This window comes from Puntigrus tetrazona, chromosome 22 (assembly GCF_018831695.1).
Source record: "Puntigrus tetrazona isolate hp1 chromosome 22, ASM1883169v1, whole genome shotgun sequence".
In the NCBI taxonomy this organism is placed as follows: domain Eukaryota; kingdom Metazoa; phylum Chordata; class Actinopteri; order Cypriniformes; family Cyprinidae; genus Puntigrus; species Puntigrus tetrazona.
The window spans coordinates 7,529,798-7,551,223 of record NC_056720.1 but is presented as its reverse complement, the minus strand read 5'-3'; the positions used below and the strand labels follow the sequence as shown (position 1 = coordinate 7,551,223).

At 37.5% G+C, this 21,426-nt stretch overlaps 4 protein-coding genes across 6 annotated transcripts in view; 2 read left to right on the top strand and 2 right to left on the bottom strand.

The window, feature by feature from the left end:
- Nucleotides 1-2,874, top strand: part of si:ch211-246m6.5 (von Willebrand factor D and EGF domain-containing protein) — a 52,731-nt gene extending 49,857 nt beyond the window's left edge. Inside the window, exons 29-32 of one of the 2 annotated variants that reach the window (XM_043222261.1) lie at nucleotides 1,002-1,097; nucleotides 1,326-1,421; nucleotides 2,338-2,437; nucleotides 2,633-2,874. In XM_043222261.1, coding sequence (XP_043078196.1) covers nucleotides 1,002-1,097; nucleotides 1,326-1,421; nucleotides 2,338-2,437; nucleotides 2,633-2,717 — 377 coding nt within the window. In that variant the 3' untranslated portion in view covers nucleotides 2,718-2,874. Of the gene's footprint in view, nucleotides 1-1,001; nucleotides 1,098-1,310; nucleotides 1,422-2,337; nucleotides 2,438-2,632 lie in introns of both variants that reach the window. The other variant, XM_043222260.1, reaches the window with a different exon arrangement.
- Nucleotides 2,875-9,163: 6,289 nt separating this feature from the next.
- Nucleotides 9,164-13,587, top strand: si:ch211-246m6.4 (transcription factor 15). 2 transcript variants are annotated; one of them, XM_043223399.1, is made up of 3 exons: nucleotides 9,164-10,686; nucleotides 10,928-10,992; nucleotides 11,104-13,587. In XM_043223399.1, the coding sequence occupies exons 1-2, from the start codon at nucleotides 10,141-10,143 to the stop codon at nucleotides 10,958-10,960; spliced, it is 579 nt and encodes a 192-aa protein (XP_043079334.1). In that variant the 5' UTR covers nucleotides 9,164-10,140; the 3' UTR covers nucleotides 10,961-10,992; nucleotides 11,104-13,587. The 2 variants fall into 2 exon arrangements, with proteins under 2 accessions (XP_043079334.1, XP_043079333.1); XM_043223398.1 differs by having other exon boundaries at nucleotides 9,168-10,686; nucleotides 10,928-13,587.
- Nucleotides 12,946-18,734, bottom strand: bzw1a (basic leucine zipper and W2 domains 1a). The gene is made up of 12 exons (XM_043223397.1): nucleotides 18,634-18,734; nucleotides 17,856-17,928; nucleotides 17,560-17,736; nucleotides 16,042-16,136; nucleotides 15,827-15,892; nucleotides 15,580-15,715; nucleotides 15,381-15,490; nucleotides 14,484-14,654; nucleotides 14,244-14,390; nucleotides 14,021-14,159; nucleotides 13,743-13,865; nucleotides 12,946-13,661 (listed from the first exon to the last, which is right to left on the bottom strand). Exons 2-12 carry the CDS (start codon nucleotides 17,917-17,919, stop codon nucleotides 13,630-13,632), a joined length of 1,260 nt encoding a protein of 419 aa, XP_043079332.1. The 5' UTR covers nucleotides 17,920-17,928; nucleotides 18,634-18,734; the 3' UTR covers nucleotides 12,946-13,629.
- Nucleotides 18,735-19,389: 655 nt separating this feature from the next.
- Nucleotides 19,390-20,552, bottom strand: LOC122327063 (hatching enzyme 1.2-like). Its single transcript, XM_043222239.1, has 5 exons — nucleotides 20,474-20,552; nucleotides 20,332-20,394; nucleotides 20,077-20,217; nucleotides 19,876-19,993; nucleotides 19,390-19,780 (listed from the first exon to the last, which is right to left on the bottom strand). Exons 1-5 carry the CDS (start codon nucleotides 20,550-20,552, stop codon nucleotides 19,390-19,392), a joined length of 792 nt encoding a protein of 263 aa, XP_043078174.1.
- Nucleotides 20,553-21,426: the final 874 nt, after the last annotated feature.

Genomic DNA, 21,426 nt, shown 5'->3' with positions numbered 1-21,426 from the left:
AGGAGGAAGAGAGATGAATCTGAGCAGAGTTATTTTACTGAGAGAATTATGAGACATATGGGATCAGGACTGGATGAATTCGTTTAGATGGCAAGTCTTGTTAAATTAATATTCCGATTAAAATAACATTTAAGATGGTAATGGTAATGTCCTTATGTTGATGTCAAGTCTAAAAGATTATAGTATTTTTTCTTAACATACTAAGCGGCTAATTAATTCTTTGCTTTTAAATACAGTACAAAGAAAATGCTAATAGTACTACTACTAATAATAATATTAACAATAATAGTATCATAGTCAATAATTAAAAAGAATAATGTATGAACAAAACTTTGGTTGAAGCATTACTTTTAATATAATAATAATAATAATAATAAAATTCAAATAATAATAATATAATGTCATATTTAGAATTAAAAACATTTAAATAATTTGTGTAAGACAATCAATAAAATGCAAGTATTTCTAATAATACCAGTAACAGCAATAAAAATGTTTATTATAGTATTGTTAATAAGAAGGTCAAAATGTATTATATTAATGACAAATATGTGAAATTTATATACCATAACACAAATAATTTAGCAATTTAACATACTAAAGTAGTTATGCTAATAATAAATATTTGACATTAAACGATTAAAAATAATATAAAAACAACAGTAAAATGTATTGATAACAACCAAATGATTTAAAAGTTATCAATAATAATATTTTATATTAAATATTAAATATTTGTATGTATCAACCATTGTGAAATATTAGTTTAATTAAACATTAATAATAACAACAACAACGATAATTGTAATAAATCGAAAATATGTAATCTTATTAATGCTACTTATTTTTTGCTTTATTTAGTAATATTACTCTTGTCAGAAATGTAATGAGTATTTCGCACACATCTTGACCAGTCCAACTCTAAAATCCTTGTAGAATTTCGTTATTTTACCTTCTCGGCCCAAATAAATCCAAAGCTTTACCTTTCCTTTTCTCCACAGGTGTGTGTGAGCCAGTGTGTATGAACGGAGGACGATGTGTCGGTCCAGATGTGTGTGACTGTGCGTCAGGCTGGAGGGGAAAGAGATGTGATAAACGTGAGTGGCGAACCTCATCTTGACCTTCAAGTGACCTCCTTACCTCGTGTTAGCACAAGTCCAGTTTACACACGAGACCCATCAGTCACAGCCGTGACCCTAATGACCCAGAAAAGTGTCTTTAAACAAAAATCCAACCGTTCTGTTTGTATGACAATCTCACTCTGATAATGTAGTCCAGTGATTTGAGGCTTGTTTGTTTGTTTGATGTAGTTTCTGTTCCTCCAGCTGTGTGTCTGCAGAAGTGTTTAAACGGAGGTGAATGCGTGGGGCCGAACACCTGCCACTGCCGTCCCGGCTGGAAGGGAACTCTCTGCCAAATCCGTAAGTGATTCCCATCCGAGCAACAGAAATGCAATCCTTACACCGCAGCGAGCCTCCAAAGACGCGCGTTTCACTCGCTCTCGTTCTCCGTAAAAGAATCTAAATTGCATCTCGTCTGTTCCTGCGCTCTGGCGATATGTTTTGGTGATAAACAGCACTGATCGTCTGTGTTTGGCAGGGAGCGGGAAGTAACCGTGAATGCTCGTGTTCTCACGAGGGGAGCGGATAGGGATTTGAAATGGCTTTTCCTTGAGTTTGACCTGCGTAGGAGTAGTTCAACTTTAGATCTAATGGTGAATTATTTTAATGAGATTTGAGTGCTACGAAGCACAGTAATCGGTTCATCTAATAAAGATATGACAGATGGGTCACATGGACTAATTAAGAATGCTATTTAAGGTTTTTTTCGAGCAACCAGACAAGCATATATGTGTGTGTGTGTGTGTGTGTGTGTGTGTGAGTGTGTATTATTTATTATTTTTTTTCAGGATGCTTTGATGAATAAAAGGTTAAAAAGAACAGCATTTATTTAACAGAAATATTTTCTAATAATATACACCACTGTTCAAAAGTCCTTTTTTTATTTATTAAAAAAAAAAAAATAAATCAGCATATTAAAATAGTTTCTGAAGGATCATGTGACGCTTCAAACTGAATTAATGGCTGATTAAAATTCAGCTTTACGTCACAGGAATAAAGGATATTTTAAAGTATAATAAAATAGAAACCCTTCTTTTATATTGTAGTACCATGTTTGAATGGCAGTGTATGTTTAGCATTTTTAGCGTTATCCCATAAATTGCATATTACAAAAACAAATGTTTCTATTTAGAAAAAAAAAAAAAATATATATATATATATATATATATATATATACATGATGGGAAATACATATGTTTTTGTTTTTTTTCCACAGCAATCTGTGAACAGCGGTGTTTATACGGAAGCTTGTGTGTGTTCGACCCAATGTGTGTGCTTGCAGAAGTGGTTACATGGGAACTCTTTGCTCTAAGAAGGTTATTTATTATTAATATATATATATATATATATATATATATAATAATTATATAAATATATATATATATATATATATATATATATATATATATATATATATATATATATATATATATATATACACACACATATATATATACATGTATATACACACACATAAACAAAATATATAATATTAATAATTTCTTTTACAGCTTCCTGTCCAGAGAGGATAAGGAAATGACACGAGGTGTGATTGCTGCACTGAGGACACTGGGCCCATATTTTACTACTTATTAACCTGACAGGGTTTACACTATCTGTTTCAATTTGTAAATATCATATCTGAAGATAATAATTTATGTACGAGGTATAATATAATGTTGTTGTTTTTTATCACACTTTTCAAACGTTACTATATTTGTGAAATTATTCAGAACAAATAAATGTGTATTTTACGAAACGCTTCTTCTTTATTTTCACATTTTCTCCAGAAGATCTAAATATTTTTGCGACACCGTTTATTGATGGCAGCAGTCACGCGTCATCTCTTAATGACCTTTGATTTCTCCGGCTAGATTTTACTTGCGGCGTAAAGTTAAGTTTGACAGAAAAACGTTCTCTCTTGTTATTCAAGCCCAGGCACAGACAATTCAGCATCCTTTGCCATCCTTCCTCCAACTACGTGGCCTGAAACCCGGCTGCACTCTATTTCTCTGAGGACGTCCCCTTTAATGTGACTGGAATGTTAAAAAAACACGTAAACATGCTGTTTGTGTCACGCCTGGCGGAGCGTGCAGCGGCTGCAGTTTTACCGCAGATCGCTTGGCAAATATAAACAGGCATCTCGGTGACAACACAAACAAGCATCTGAACTAATTAACGGCCATTGATGGCGGCCATTAATGAGTCAGCCGCAGATAGTTCCTCTCATGCATAGCTAATAATCCAGCTGTTCGTATACGATTACCTGGGGTGCGCGAAAATAAAGAGAAAAGGACGGCAAACAATAAACAGCTCGCCGTTTTTTTAACGCAGAGGACAATAAACTTCATCACTAGTTTGAAAGGGTTATGAGGAGGCCGATTAGTGTTTGATTTATTGGTTATGAATAATTATGGAATACACACACGCCACTGATAAAAGTTTGGAGTTTTTTTGAAAGACGTTTCATTCGCTCGAAAGTGACAGTAAATTTCTGAACTTAGAAAAGTTTATATATATATATATATATATATATATATATATATATATATATATATATATATATTTTAATCACATAATGACCTCAAAAATAAATAAATGAAATACAAACCTCAAAGTCATTAATACCACATTTAAAAAAAATCCTGTTACATTTAATTGTTTGGAAATTATTCATATTATAGTATTAGTCAATGTAGCACTATATTTAATTTCTGACAAATATCAGTACGGTCAGTGCATTCAATGGATACTGTTAACAACTTAAAGATTGTTCAACTAATGAAACATCTTCCTGAAAAAAAAAAAAAAAAAAATTCTACAAATAAAAAAACATGGTTACAGTTGCATTTGTAGCAAAACTGTGGTTATACAAAAATGGTAAACAAGCCCAAAAAAAAACATGGTTACCACCTTTTACTACAAGGGTTAGCGTAATTTTCAAATGATAACTAACTAGAAGAATAAAGTGCAGTAAATAACACCATGCGCTACCAATATATATATATATATATATATATATATATATATATATATATATATATATATATATATATATATATATATATATATATACACAAACTGCGTACGACACCGGAAGTCGGCCATTAACAGAACTAAAATGGCCGCTTTCACGTTAAAACGTGAGGCGGATTAAGGAGTACGCGCTTGAAGAATTGTAACCTGTCGTCGCGAGGGGCTTTCGACTTTTACGAAGTACTGCGGAAAGTCACACGGGGTTTTCAGATAACTCCCAAATTAAATACATCAAATCAAGAATCCCTGCACGGTAAGATAATTCAACGAGTTCACAATTTTAAGCACCTTACCAATACGTGTGTGTGTGTGTGTGTGTGTGTGTGTGTGTGTGTGTGTGTGTGTGTGTGTGTGTGTGTTTCCACGGAGAGGCGTAGCTCCTGTCTCGTACCTCCCGCTAAGACGGCATGACAAAGAGTTTCATCATCTCACCGTCGGCCTCGGGTTGTAGATTACCGCCACAGGTGGCGTGAACTTCCGCAGAGCGGGAATGGGAACACGGGGATTATGGCGGGAAACGGAAATCTGAGATTTTAATCGTAATACTTTCGACTCCCATCAAGACCAGCGACAGTCAATTACTGACAGGCGGCCCCGGCAGACGCGTCCACAGAGAGATAGTGAAGTGCGCGCGAGTTAAATATTCATTTGAGCGCGCGCCAAAGAAGCCAGCGACATATGCGCAAAGTCTGTTCTTTTGCTCTGATTTTAGTGGTTTTGAAGCTAAACTGTGGAACAAAACGGTTCTCTGGCGATACGTCTTTCAATCGGCTATTCTTTTTTTTTTTTTTTTTTTTGTCTCGCTACGTGGCCTGCGTGAATGTCAACACAGATGGAAGTGATGGCGGTGTATGTTAGTCCATTGTGGTGGTCGTTTGCGGAACAATCTGTGTATGTCCAAGCCAAGAAATGTCTGGAAAAACATTTCACCCATGAAATGCTAAAATATTCCTGTTCTCTCACACACACACACACACACACACACACACACACATACATACATACATACATACATACATACATACATACATACACACACACACACACACACACACACATATATATATATATATATATATATATATATATATATATATATATATATATATATATATATATATATATATATATATATAATTATACATTTTTAGGTGAACTGTTCCTGTGTAAAAAAAGTTTTATTTCTGAAGTGGCCTCCATTTCTCTGTCCATTAGGATGTGACCTTGACAAAGGAATGTATAGCTATATTAATTTGATTAATCAGTCATGTGTATGAATCGCGCACATAATTATTTCAGTACACATATGCTTCATTTAAGAGAAAGCAAGTGGTTCTCTGGTTTAAGCTTTAGAAACACTTGCAGTTGAAGCCGTTTAATAACAGAAATATGACATGAGAGGCTGTGTATTAGTGATTTAACAGGAATCAAAGGGGGTCCGATCGGCTTCGGTTTGTTTTATAAAGCATGACCACTTGTTTTTGCTTTAATAAACGTAAATCTCAGGGTCTCTTTAAATACAGAGGAAGATTAAACCATACGTTTGCGTTCTTACCTCCGTCAGTGTTGTTATTTAGCACGTTGAGATGTGATAACTATGCTGGTGGAAGGAGGACGATGACAGCTTTCTAACATATTTTTGTCAAGCTGTGATTCTCACTCCATGTGTTATAATTAAACCTGTTGGGGATTGTCCAGTTAATGCTAGACACTCTCTCTAATCACATTTCTCTTGTCTAGGGGTCGTATTGAAAGATGATGAGCTTAATTTGATTTTATCTTTTGAACTTAACGTAAGTCATGAGGCGAGACGCTTTGCTGATCAGCAGCACGTTGTTTGTTATGGTCCTGGCTGATTAGCAGTTAGCAACTTGCTCTCTCAGAGCAGTGACGGCTCGACATAGCTCGTATTGCAGATTAGCACGAGCATTAAGCTAAATTTGTGTTAGCGTGTTGCTTGTTTTCCTCATTTCTAAAATGCGCCGATTAAAACATGTCTGCTGGATGAGTAAATATAAATGTACATGTTATAAATTAACTTATCTATACAAGTAAAATTGCTTACCTGACCTTGTATTTATTTAAGTTGTAAATAGCACTAGCCACTCGTTAGCATAAAATAAAGCTGCAAGAGGCATCAGCTTTATGTCGAGGTCCTGGTCACCCCTGTATGGGTTTACTTTGCATTAATGACCAACTTACTGTACATTATTCCTGAATGAGCCATTCATTCAGAAAGATAAATGAAGAAGTTGCTTCTAAATGCCACCGTATGCTAGTCTGAGATCTGATTAGTGGCGTTTAAGAGGCTGTTCGCGTAGTTACGCACGTGCACAAATCTGCTAAAACTTTAAAGTCCATGCTTTCTCTCCCTTTATTTAAATTAGCCCTGGTTTTACCGCAAATAAAACCAAAAGGCGCGTTTACAGTTAAACCACGGTAACCACTCATTAAATTATGTTTTGCTACACTCACCTGAGGTAAACGATAATATGCCAAAAGATACATGGTTGATATAGGCCTGCTTTTACTAGACTAAGTTAGGAGATTAGAGGAGAAAAGGGAAAAGCTGAGAAGAAAGTAGTGGCCATATATCTCAAGCATGATGACTCAGAGTAAAGCATATATACCAGAAACTCATCACCTCAGACTTTTTCTCTTTCCTCCCTTGAGTTAGAGTAACAAGGAGGTACATGGTGGATTGTGGCCCAAAACTGTAGTAGTATTTACTTCCCCCCCCCTTCCTTGTAGAGAGCTTTTCTGGGAACTCTTTTCTTTGAGAGGTTTCTACAGCCCTCAGAGCTGTCTGTCCCTGGGCTCCAATTAGATGCCTTTAATGGTCAGCAAGGGCACTAGAGAGACCCTCACAAGATTCTCCAGCCGAACAAGAGAAATGAAAGCATGAAGTGTGTCTCTCATCTGCGCTGGACTGTCATATGTTTCTTTACCTTATTATATGGTCCCCCACTCAATCCCTTCCACTCTCTGTCTGTCTTTTGTTCTGTTCAATGGGTTGTTCCTGTTACGCAGTTGCTTTTGAACCCTATAACTTTAGAGTGACACAAACAAAACAAGCAAAACATAATTCATACATATTTTTGTTAATACTTTCATTGTTCGTTCCTTTTTCCCTCCATAATGATGCCACTTAAATACGTTTTTGATTTTATTGTGAATAATTCATCTGTGAATGCATTTCTTTTTTTTTTTCCTTTTCTGGTTGACATAGACTATGGACCTCTCAAATTATTGTAGTTTTTTTTTTCCCAAGATAACCAATATCGTAACCAATTAACATAGTTTCATATCTACATTACAATGTGAAAATAAATAAATAATACTAATAAAAAATGAGGCCATTAGTTCATTCACGTCATAATTTTAAGGACCTGTTCTTTATTTAAATGCAATACAAAAGGTTAACATGGCATAAGATAACTAGGTTAGCATTAAAAAGTAAAACAAAATGTACACAGCTTACAAAAGAGACATCACATAATGTAAATAAGATGTCACAGAATAGGAATGTGTAAATAGAACCTTATAATTCCATGGCGATGATGTTTTATGTCTTGAAAAAGTGTAACATTAAGTGTTAATATATGTCGAGGAATGTGAAAATGCACTGCATAACAAGATGCTAATGGTTCAGCATCTCACAGACATGATTTGCAATTGCCCTTAGCAGTTGGATTATGTTTTATGGCATGGTTTCAAAATGGATTAGTTGGTTTTAAAGTGTGCGAATCTATGTGTAGGTAAACGGGGTGTCCTTTATATAATGACCTGTATTTAAATGCACTCCAAAACCCGAGAGAAAGCTGCCAGAAATTCAGCATTTTTTGTTGAGGCTTTGAAATTGTTCTAATTTGGGAATCTAATCACAGTCTTTCCAATAGAGCTTTAAAACAGGTGCTTAAAAGGTGCGCACAGAGCTTTATAATCTTGCTCCACTGGAAACCAGGCCTTAAAACGCTAATTGGCATTTCCGTTCGACTGGAACTGGATTGTAAACTATGTCATATCGTCTATGTAAACCTGGAAACGCAAAAGCATTCAACGAAAATATAAATTGTTTCATGCTCTGCTTGGCGGGTATCTAGGAAACCGTCCCTATAAGCCAATGCCTGACTTGCGAAACTTACCAGGAGCTTTCACCTGCAAATTTAAGTGCCAAACAAACTCGCTGAGGATTGTAATGGCGTCTTTGTTTTGCATCCCAGCAGGCACTCTTTAAGATTAGAGGCGACGCTGTCAGGATAAACAGCCCGTTGGAGCGTATGTTTGTGCCACGAGCAGCTCATTGAGGAACGCAGCACGTGTTAACATCCACACGTGAACTTTAAGAATGCGAGTATTGTAATTTAGGTCTTCAGGAAGAGCTTAAAGGGTTAATCAAATTAGTGAAGAGCTGTCATGTGAACATATCTAAATAATTAATTTTGGACAACTGGCTGAAAGGGTGCCGATAATAATTTTTCAGTGCGTTTCAGTGAAGCAATGATAAATTCCATACATTAATATTTGATTGCTGTCAGGTTTCACATTGGTACCTTTACTATGGTAACAGTGTTTTTTGAGTTTTCATGCCTAATTAGTTCACTTATATTCTTGTCAATTATTAGACTTGTGCTTCTTGCCATATGAAAAGGAACAACAATCTCCAGTGGTGTGCTACTGACATCTAGTGGTGAATATTGAAAAAGATATGGTATCATATGATTCAGTCTAAGGGAACCATCAATTTTTGTGTAACTACACTGAATAAATAAACCAGAACTTTTAACCACTGCCTAAACTAACACGCAACAAAGCAGCAAATGTAATATGGGTATGGTGAACACCAACTGATTTTTTTACGGCCTCTAAAGGTGAACCACTGTATGTGTGTGAGAAACAGGAACACACCTGGGCTGTTCAGTCAGACATGGCATTAATGAGAGGAACAGAATGAGTAATAAGAGAGCGCTTTTATACAACGCTGAATGTCAAGCGTTACATGCTAACATTAACTAAAGCGTCTGGAGAAAAGAATTGAACCGATTTAAATACGGCTTACATGCTTCTTGTGGTGGTGTCGATGTTAAAACTAGAAACAGATTTTCTTTTAGAAGACTTCAGAATACAAATGTTACACCTTGAGGATTCATCAATTTTAACAAAAGGCTGGTATCTTGAAACAATTGCAGCGATTTCTGATTGGCCACAGTTGTTTCACTATGCCAATCTTTCATTTGGAACAGGCAAAAATTGTGCAGTTTATGTCAGGCTTAAAGTCTTTTCCAAGAACTTTCTTCACAGTTATTTTCATGTCAAACAGGTGTTCTGAATTACATATTAGAAACACTGCCCCCTATATGCAGCTGTGTCTCTCTCCTTTTGGACCTGGAGCCCATGTGATACGAATTTTACAGGCAACGACAACAGTATCTGTCTGTAAACTTTTCAGAGCTAAATTTAGCGCCGGGTCAAACAGAACAAGGTTGTTTAGCTGCTGTATACAAAGTATATAACATACAAAGACTTCATAAGTCATAGAGACGATGAAATGTTGAGCAAACAATAACAGGAGCAAGGGATGAATGGACCAGAACGAAGATACAAAAACAAAAGTCGTCTTAGGGAAGGTAGGAAAGATCACCGTCCTGGCTTCCTGTTGACCTGCACAAGGTCAGCCAGCAGACCTGGTACTCGAATGTTATAGGCCAAAGGTATAAAAAACACCAAAATCCCTGAACTTGTATTAGTGCGTGCACTTATTTATATATCTTCAAACGTCCTCCTTCTTTGGGGCATGACAGGTGGCCCCCCAACTCCACCTGTCCATCCTTTTCCACAGCCACATGGTGGCGGACAAATCCAGAAAGGGATCAGTCATTCAAGAAATGGCATGCTGAAGTGCCACGGGGCCACGGAAGATCTCTGGATACCGGATCAGACGCAGCTGCCCCCCGGCTGCTATTTTCACTCAGCTTAAAGTACCATGGGCAGCCAGCATCTACGCCATGGACTACCCACAACTACCAGTCTGTCTCTGCACGCCATGAAGTCCACCGCAGGGGAGCACGAGCATCTTCCACACGATACCCAGAGCTTGCCCTCCGACCCTGATGAGCTCGACAGTGGCAGCGAAAGCTCTGAGAAATCCACCGGAGCAGGGAGCCCCACGCGGGGCCACAGGGAGGCGGGGAGACGCAGAGGGGGTCGTAGACTCGCAGGGGTGAGCAAACAACGCCAGGCAGCTAATGCTCGGGAGCGAGACCGCACACATAGTGTCAACACTGCCTTCACGGCTCTGCGTACCCTCATCCCTACGGAGCCGGCCGACAGGAAGTTGTCAAAAATCGAGACCCTGCGATTGGCATCAAGCTACATTTCACACTTGGCCAACGTGCTTCTGCTAGGGGAGGACTGCATGGACGGGCAACCGTGTCTGAAATATCACAACATCTTACAAGGCAACACCAACCTCAAAACTCCACCGGTTCGACCCATATGCACCTTCTGCTTGAGTAACCAGAGGAAATTGGTGAGTCCTTGACACTATTAACTGCCACCTGTTGAGACTGTGAAGGTTAGTTTCCAGAAACTGTGACAAATTTGGTAAGGTATTGGCAAGCCAAATTTCATATTACTTGCCAGAGGTACCTTTTCCTAAATTGCGCTCTTAGGTTTTCAAAAATGCATGCTTATGTGTTTCACAGAATTGTAAACCGATCGTTGTGCAGGTGCGAATTCTAACACCTTTCAATTATCATGTACTTCTGCAGCTTAGAGATGGGGAAAAGCACACAACTGCGTGACGGCAGAAGTTCTCCCGAATGACCACTGCTACGTAGGGGCTCTCAACTTCTGAATGTTTACATGTAAAGAGACTTCGCCTTGCACAGAGACAAAACATTTTATCTAACTTTTTTTTGTTTTTGTTTTAATCTCTTGAGGACAGACAAAACGAGCAACAAGAAGAGAAACAAATCTGCACTTTTTCTGCATGCGTGTTCACTTTATCACTGTTTTGGTTAATGTAACCGGATAATATGTGTAAAGTTGCACCTGGTGGGAGGCTATTTCAGTATCAGATATAGTAAGCTACACCATCCCTCGCCTTAAAAAACAGTCTTGTGTCTGCCTCTTGCACGTCACATGATGGTAATTGAAACCTTGCGGTTTGCAGTGGTCGCTGTCAGTACTACGGTGGGTAAAAATCTCATCCCCTCCCTCTTGTCTCCACATCTACGACGGGACCACGATCCCAACATGGCTCTCGGGAGACTGTAAACAAGATTCTAACCTCAGCATGATAATTTGGGTTAGGCAAAGCATGCTTAATATTTATTAGAAAGTTCAAGTAGCACATGACTGAATTTTATAGGTGGAAATATTTTGTAGTGAGAACATCTTATGTCTTGGGAACTGTTGTTGGTCAAGGTACATGATCCTTAACACGAGCCATGGGTTATGACCCTGACCCCAAAAGTTTTATAGCGTTGCGGTCACATTCAGAGAACACACAGAGGTAACAATGTTGCATAGAATGTAGATTAGTAGTGCAGACCCTTGCAGAGGGTACGTTCTGAAAAGGGTACGTTGGGGTCACCCTGTAACAACAAACGGCATGCTTGCGCTTCTGAATCATGAAACACCAGATTCTTGTGTGAAAGAAGGCCATTTAAACAAGTTCAGCTCACGCTCACCAACATCAAAATAGAAGCTTGTTGCATTGCATGCATTTTAAGACGTTACTGTTGTTAATGTTAGAGTGCGATTATGCAATCAATAACTCTACTATACATGATTGCACAAAGCTGTATTTATTCATATGTCAACATGGCTTTTTGTCCACTGATATGCACCAAATGAAACCAAGAACATGAGACATTTGTGTTTTAAAGGAGTAGATGGAAGTTTCACTAGCTGTTGCTAATTGCTCGATTTAAACATGTCAGTTCGATTTCAGAAAGTTTGACAGGTCTTGCTCAGATTGGTGCATTTCATGTTGACTAAGGTCTAGGGTAAAGGTTATAGAGCATGTGCTAATCTCAAGCGCACCACTAAAACAGCATCTGCTGAACCTTGTTTTATTGTTTACATTAACGTAGCAAGTAGGAATAACAAATTTGAGCCTAACATGTACCGTGATTACAATTTTCAGATACTACACCTGCAGGGTGAATGTTTAAAAGGTAGAACTATTTTTGTATTTAACATCAAGATGTACCATTTTTTTTTGTATCCAAAATGTTTACCTGCATCTCTTGCACAAATAACTTCAGCTTACAGGTTTGTCTGAATCTGCAGATGGTGTAGAATGACTCTTCCTTTTTTTTTTTTTCTTCAATACAGATGTAAAAAAAGGTGCAATGGAAGTACCACAATGTACTGGAAATACTGTAATATGGCAAGGCTTTTGTAAATCTTTTGTAAATATTTGCACTTTAACATTAAAATTTAAGGTCAAAACACATAGTAACATGGCCTACCTTTAAAACAAGCCTGTCGTTTTCTAATACTTGAATTATCCGCTCTTTCGAAAAGTGGTCTTTTGCACAATGCCAAACAACAAGCTGCTATGTAAGCAAGTATTTTTGTACAAGAAAAAAAATGTCTGCACTCATGACTTTCAAACCATTAAATTATTTTTGAAAAATGTTCTGAAAGTATTTAATCTCTGGTTTTGAGGTGCCCCCTAGTGGAAGTCACATTCCATGCGATTTTAAAATGGTGGACAAGTCTGAATTTGCAATAATCAGAAAAATAGCACGTCTGAGAAAATAAAGCACACAAAGCATATACTTCTAGGTCTTTATTTCTTAAAAAAAGTCAATTAGTTATTCAGATTAAAGAAATCTGTGACAAATAAGATGGGAGATACATCATAGAAGAGGTTGGGAGTCATTTAAGGGTCTTTACAGGGTGATCAGCAATTTGTTTTCAGCGCTGTACAGTTTCATAGGCAGGGAACAGAACGCTGATGATGTCATGGGAGAAGGACTTAACCCTTTGGCAATAACATCACGATGAGACATGGTGACCGTTTCCCCCCCTTTGTGGACACTGATCATGACAGGGCATGAAGGCATCAATACCATAGAAAAGGGCGTCTTAAAAGCAAAAAAGGCAGCCTGATCTAAATCAATGGAATGTCAATTCATAAAGGAATCATTATAACAATAATTTAAGATGTCCAAACTGTGTCAACACTTAAAAGTTCCTTGAGTGAGTAAATCATTACAAAGGTTGACCACAACTTTTGTGCTATTTTAAAGTGTAAACCTTAATATTAGAAAAATCTGTTAAAATTAACCATTTGTTATAAAGCCCTTAAATGACATCTAAATGTTATGGTTTTGAGAAAAAAAAAAAAGAGGTAGAATCAAAAAAAAAAAAAAAAAAAAAAAAAAAAAAGAAAAAAAAAAAAAAAAAAAAACCCGACAAGCACTTCTGTAACAAAACATTCTGCTGACATGGTGTTTTAGTCTCCCTCCTCTTCCTCAGATTCAGACTCTGGAGGGGGGGTGAAGAAAAACTAATTAAAATGGTTCCTAATCAAAAAGGACAAAGAAAATAAAATAAAAACACGCTTACCCTCCTCAGCGTTCTTCAGCCATTCTACAAACTTCTTCATCTGCTCGAGGAAGACACTCTTTCCTTTGGCCATGTGGGCTTCTGTGTACCACTTCAAAATTACCTCCTCACTCAAAACATCAGCTACAGACGAGACAAAAATTCATCATCAGAACACTTTAACCGGACATAACCCCTGTACAGCATTGCACAGGCTAGGTAACATTTATACAAAAACTACCACAGTGAGCCAAGCCTTGGCTGCATAATTTCTAAAAGACCAGCTATTGAAGACACACCTTTGTAAAGAAGCACCACAATCTTCTGGAAGGCCTTCATGAAGTGGATGTTGTCATAGCAGTACTCCTGGATTTTCAGCAGGAGGGTGAGCTCAGACAGGCCCTGGGAGGTGAAGGCCTTCAGCAGTGGGCTGTATTGCTGCAAAAAAAAAAAAACATTTACCTCCAGCAATTTGATAAAAGCATGATGGAGATCATTACAACTTCCAGTAGCAAAAGATACCTTCAAGTGTTTGATGGCTTGCTCTGTGACGAGCTCCTCCTTTTTATTCCACTCGACGGAGCTCATGACACTGGTCCACACGATGCCAATCATTGTCTGCTCAGAGATGCTCGTTTTCTTCATCTCTTCACGAACATAGGCAATGATCTATGTGGAGAAGAGAGAAAAAATAAAATAAAAATTGTTTAACTGTTCTAAATTGATGCTTAATTGTTCCATCCAGACAGGGCAGAAACTCACATCTTTGAGGGTCTCGCCGCGGGACATCTGCTCTTGCAGTTCTTTTTGAAGCTCTTTGCGTGCACCAATGGACTGCTGGTTGCGAGCAAAGTCCGAGAGCTCTTTCAGCCCAGCATCGGTGAAGTATTTTGAAAAGTGTTCGCAGCTACGCTTGTTGGCAGGGAACAGCTCCTGTTTTGGGCAAAAGAAAGAACAGGTTACATCAACATAAGCAAGAAGAGAGAGGAGAAGAAAAACAAGAAAAAAAAAAAGATTGTGGCAAGAGAAGTTCAACAGTCGAGGCTTTGAAGAGATTTGTAAAATTTATATTCCTAAAATTAGTTTAGCCACTGTTGCTGACAGTTAAATTTCAGCTTGATTTTAGTTATGCCAAGACAACATTTCCATTTCACAATGTCTAAACTAACCTTTTCTGACAGGTTGCCGTGAAATCTTATACTTACAAAATGTAAAAGGTTATGACCCGGTTTTACGCAAGAGAAATGATACAAACATGTGAAGTGACTGAGCAGTTCTGAAGGGGTTTACGCATTTATGCCTCCATTGAAATGCTGAAATCACAGCGAGTTCAGTGAATGTAGTAAACAAAACTGCACAACTCTGCCATCCATCCATCCACACGGTCTAGCAGGACATTTAGGATTTAGGAGTTCTGCAGCTAAATATTTTAAAGATACTAGTCCATATAGCAAACTAAAGGCTATAGTCCATTTTTAAACTTAATTCCAAAATTCAGTCCATCTTTTTTTGCTTTGCTGAAATCATTGGGTCGTGTGTGACAAGAACCGTATTGACCAGGTATTCTGTTTGTTAACGAATTACTATTACAACTGATTACGCCGACTAAGCTGCATTTTGAGTGCTTTAGAAAATTTAAGCGTTTCATCCCAAGTTTACCATCAGCCTGTTGTCCATGCCAACTTTACGCAGGCTAGCAGCAACTGAGTTGATGTCTTTTTCGTTGATCCAAGATTTGAACAGTTTCACAGCGAAGGCGGCAGACACCCCTGCAATAAGCCAGATGACGAGTCAGTCACAGTTTCTTCACTCAAAGCGTTGCGGCTAGTCTAGAGCCATTAAAAAGGTCTGTCATTACCTTCCTTGACCAAGTTCTCATTAAAGAGGCTGCTGAGGATGGAGGCTGATATATTGCCATTGGCCAGCAGGATTCCAGTAAGCATGGCCAATTTATTCCTCTCCGACTCGGTGAACCCTTTTAAAAACAGCAGCAGCTGGAGGGAAAAAAAAAAAAAAAAAAAACCACCATGGGACTTTCCAGATGCTCAACGACAGACTTTGACTAACAAATATGGTGTAATCCCTAGATCAACCACTTTGCTTACCTTCTTGATCTCCTCTTCAAACCCTTTCTCCAGGTACTTGTAACGCCTGATCAGCTTGTTAAAAACCTACAACACAAACATGTTTAGACATGAAAATAGGAAGTCAGCTAGTACCAAAAAAAAAAAAGAAAAGCACCCACCACTGAGAGATTAATTCAGAACAAGCTCCAAAATGAGACCATTTGCCGGTCAGGTAGCATACAATTACAAAATACCTGAGCGTAAGCCTGCATGGTCTCCAGGTCTTCACTTGCCGTAAAGAGGCAGTACTCAGTACGGGTCATGTCATCAGATAAAGTCCCTCCTGGGGCTATTATAAGAAGTTGGAAGCAAATGTACACTTTATAAATACTAGTAGAAAATTCAGCAAATACACTTAAATCACCACAAAGTGTAAATGAATGTATAGATGTGCTGAAATTAGCAAAACCATTTAGGAAAAGTTACTCACAATATAAATGAATGATAGTAAAGTTATTAGACGTACACTATACCACTGACTGTTTGATCCATTTGGATGTTGTATTATAGCTTTAGACTGGTTTAAATCATTAAAAAAAAAAAAAAAAAACTAAAGAGGACAGATTCTCGATTTGCATTGGAAATCTGTGCTCTTCCTCAGCTAAAGGATGCTGTGGTGTACCACAGGGCTACATTCTCAGGCCAATCTTATTCTCATGTACCCTTTTAAGCTCCATTTCTTGAAATTGCAAGAATATGAATCATCTCTACACAATATAACGGAGTGTCATCTGCATCAAACTCTTTACTTGGATGCATTTGCTCAGTATTTACGTGAGACCGAGGAATGAGTGCAGTTTAGTACATCTAAATCAGAACAAGACCGTGTGTGCGGTTTTTGGACGCTCTTCTGCAAGGAATTCATAAGTAGATTGATAGGCCAATTAGTGTGGCTGCCTATGTAAAGAATGTAGGTATTTTTATGGATTTGTCTTTAATTCCAGATAAACAAGTACCCAGTGTTGTTGGGTTTTGTCAACTTTGAATAACTTATAGCTACACTAGTAATTTAGAACAGAGTATGGTTTGTTAATGGTTTTTAAAGACCAACATAATATTGCTAAAAATACAAGAAACTTGAGCCTCTAGTTAGTTTACGAAAAAAAATAAAAACTTGGTCTTGTTTCGAGGATTTTTTAAGCAAAGCTAGATTTCCCTTTACAGCATGACCTTTAAAACTGACAAGTACGTCTACTTTAATAAATTGTAATCGCTTGCTCTTTATTCCGTTTAATGTTCTCTTGGAAAACACTTGTCAGCAGTAGTATAGAAGGTTACATGTATACAATACAAACTATGGTAACTTTGACAGTTACACCCTTTAGCTGCTTATGCATATTACTAGAACATTATCCATTTATTAGAGCTAAATAAGCAAATTTTAACGCATTATTCTACATCCCCAATCCTATATACACAAACTCAACTACCCTACTATTAACAAGCAGCAAATTAAGAGTTTATTGAAGAGTTGTAATTATGTTAAGTTTTACCTATGCCAAGAAGTGTTAAATACCAAAAAAAAAAATTGTAAATTAATTTAACACCATGTGTCTAAGTGCAAATATTTAGTAAAATTAAGCTACATTACGTATAAACTTTAGCAAAAATTAAATGGGTAAAAACACTTCAGTAAAACTAAGAAAATTGTAGACACATGCACATACATACATACATATACACATATACATATATAAAAATTAAGTGCTTACCCAGCATTCCTCCAGCCACCAGGATGTCGAAGAGTGTCTCAGCATACCGGCGGTAGTCAAGCTTGGCGCCGGAGGCATCGAGGAACTTTGCAACTGCTTCCAAATCTGTGCCAGTTTGGTTCAAGCCTTGAACAATACTTTCTTGAAACTGAGAAGGGTCAAATCTCTCCTTTTCATCTGAGAGGAAACAAAGAGAAAGTTTAACATGGGAGGCACCGCTTTCAAACATTGGTATTTAAAAAAAAAAAAAAAAAAAAAAAAAAAAAAAAAAAAAAAAAGTTCCTTGGTGTGCATACCTCTTTTCCGAGTTTTAAAACGCTGGCCGGTAAGCGTTGGCTTTTGCTGCTTTTGATTATTCATAAAAGACACCTGGGAAATTAAAGAAAATATTAGTGAACACATCCATGTTCTGATATATCACTGAGGAGCACAAAGAAACCACATGTAGAAGCGGCAGGACATTTCAAAAGCCATCAACAAGATAATTATTAAAAAAAGGTCGCAAAATAACGCCCCAAAACTATATAAACGACTTAAACGTTTAATAAACCGGTTTAATTGAAGATCCAGTTGAACCTGTAGTAATTAACCAAAGTCAGTTTGTCTCGTGAGCAAATGATACACAAGTTAAAAATTCTCATAAAACCTAGTCATGTTTTGTATGGATGTACTGCTGTATTTAAATATTTAACTGAATTTAACTAATATAGGGCTGAGCTGCAACACACGCGCCGGTCTCGAGCTAAGGCTAACCAGCTAAAATGAGGCCTAACCGGTCCGAATGTGGTCTAAAACACCACCTTTAAAAATCACGATTTAAAAACGTTTAGAAACAAAATGAGGGCGATGCTGAAAGTTAATAGAGGATGTGAATAAAAAAAATAAGGAGGACTAAACATTTTATTGTTTTTATTTAACTGCCGTCATGTCGCGAGCTCCGCCATCATGATTTAAACAGCTGATCACAAACGTGAGCCCGAAAACGGCCATCCTTCAAAAACACGGGTTTACAAAAACGCAAAAATGAGACGTATGCGCTTATTATATGTATATAAAAATTTTTGGAGCACTTACCGAAATTAATGCAGATAAAAAACGGCTTTTTGAACCCAAGAACAAAGCAAGACAATGGTAGGTCCGAACCCGACACACAAAACCCTCCCGGATGGCAAGAGGTTACTGCGCATGCGCGGAAGAAGAACAGAAAAAAATCAATGGATGCGTCCATTATAGGGGAGTGAGGAGGTTAAAGAGGCGGTAGGTTGATAAAATCAAGCGAAGTGCACGTTTAAAACTATGAATTTTACTATTCTAAAAGTTAAGAAGTTAAAACATATAAAAACAGTTACCAATTTGCTCGAGTTACTACTTAAGCTGAAGTTTAAAAACAGATCACCCCTTCTTGCTGACAGTGATTCTTAAACCCGATGCTGGTCATACCATTGTAATGAGGGGTGTGATTTCTTCATCGCCAAGGGCAAACCATAATAGCACAAAGTTCAATGGAGTCTACTCGCAAACATATTTTTTTTTTACATTTTCTTGCCATTTATATTTTGTAGTTTATGCGAAATATATCACTTTTACACTTTAAAACTACACGGGCAGGACTTCACTCTGACATTTTGATGATTTAAATCATTATTTGTTCAATTTTCTTTTATTTGTGACTTGTGGTTACTGCAAAATAAACCCCTTTCGATAATAAAAAAACACAGACAATATAAACTAAAGTTGTATTGTATTTTAACTTTATTTGTCACCAACACAATTACATATTCGAATGCCACCAGAAGGAAAAGACTCGTCATATTGAATTATTCCACATCTTCAGCATGCGTACAGCTTGTTGATCCTCAGGATGTCGATGTTGGACAGTCCCTGTCTCTGTCCGATTTCCACCGTATCATCAGGAATGGGAGTGATGGTTTCCAGGCCGGGCTGGATGGAGAAGGCTGTTCTTCCATAGTGCATGACGGAGCCGTAGTCGTATGGAGTGTTCTGGTTGTTGGTGTTTTGTTTCTGGAAGTTGTAGGCCTGTTCAGGAGAGATGTTCTGAAAGTTGATCTTGACGTACTGGTCACGATCACTCCTGGTGTGTTCATGGTAGAAGCCCAGGGCATGATTGAGCTCATGCTGAACGATGCCGTGATACACACAGCCTTGTCTGTTGAGGGAGACCACCTGTTTACCACCAGTTCTGCCAAGAGAAGAGTAGCACCTGAGAGCAGAGAGGAAATAAAGGGGTTATATTAATTATTTTTTGCACTCAGATTTGTTAACTGTCTTTTGTTAAAACTGTATGACTGTTCTCACCCATCTTTGTTCTCAATACTGATGTAGTCGGTCTGAGTTGATCTGGCCACAAAGCGGATGCAGGTTTTGGAGTGAAAGGTGGACATGGCGTTCGTAATCACTGATTTGTCATAAGAGGCTGCAAACAAAAAGACCCACAGGTTTAAAATGAGGTCTACATGAATCATAGATATGTTCAATCATTGAAGGGGATTGACTCACAGTATTCACTGCTCACTATGTAAGGGACCTCCACTATGTTGTTAGAGTTTTTCTTCCAGAAACAGTTGTTGTTAAAGCAGTAGAGAGCATTTCTGGTTTTGGGAAACATTAGATCTCCTTCAATCAGGACTTCAGAAGATCCTGCATTTTAAGAGAAACATACTTAATTAAATAAATGAACATATTTATAAACTTGACCACATTATTTTTTTGAAACCCATTCATGATTTCACAGAAATGTACAAAGTGCCTGACCATTGTTGGTCTCCAAAATCTTTGTAGTGATGTCCACAGTTTCAGGCTCGGACAAAAACACTCCTTGATCCTGGAGACAGAAACAGAGATATTTAAAACAACTATGTTGAAGAACGCTAATAATTTAAGAGAGAGACTAGACCAGATCTTACGATGAGAGGAGATGCCTGTGAGACGCCAAACAGCAGCAACAGAATGGAGAAGGAGGTTCTTGTGTCCATGTCGTCTCAGTGTGTAGAGATGTTCAGGATGCTCTTGTGCTGAGTTTTGGTGTCTCTGTGCTGTCAGACCTGGGCTTTATATTCACCTGAGTAGGTGGGTCTGCTGGAGGATTATGGGTAGGGTCTTAGTGTCCAGAGACTAATGTGTGTAACTAAAGGGAGGAAAATCTAAGCTCATTTGTTAGTCCAAATCCTTGCAGAAACAGACACTACCCTACGTTTACATTATTTATTGGTTTTAACACTAAAGTAGATCTGCTGTAGTTTTGGTTTCTTAGTGTCCCAAAACAGTAGCACACAAAGATGATCCACAGAACTTTGAAAACTGCAAAAAAAACAAAATAAACTTCACATTTGAGAGGAACTGTATTTTTTTGTTCTTTAACTTATTTTAATAATTTGTTTGAATACATAATAATAATTGCAATAATTGTTTCTCTGGTTTTTCAGATGTTCACCCTCATGTCTGCTGTGGCTTTTCTCGGTCTAAATTAAATACTCTGAAATTTTCTTGAGTTGACTTTCCATTACAGTCAGTTACTGACATCTCTAGAAAGGAGATCTGTCTAAATATTATTTTATTTAGAAAAAAAACGCTGGTGGGGCTTAAAAAATGGTATTATTAAAACCTTTATTGCTCAATGGTTGTAGCTTCATTATTTTTTCTTTTTGCTCCAGTATATGAGTGTGATTGACTTTTGTAAAGGATCTCAGTAAAACAAAGGTTCTCGGAGTTGAGATGGTGTAGGGAAATCATCATGACTCAACAATAAGGGTTTATTTCATTGTTTTAAACCCATAATGACAGAATCAGTAATTGCTGATTATCTACTTGTTTCTCCTGCTACTAGTGACATCAGTCTTATATACACAT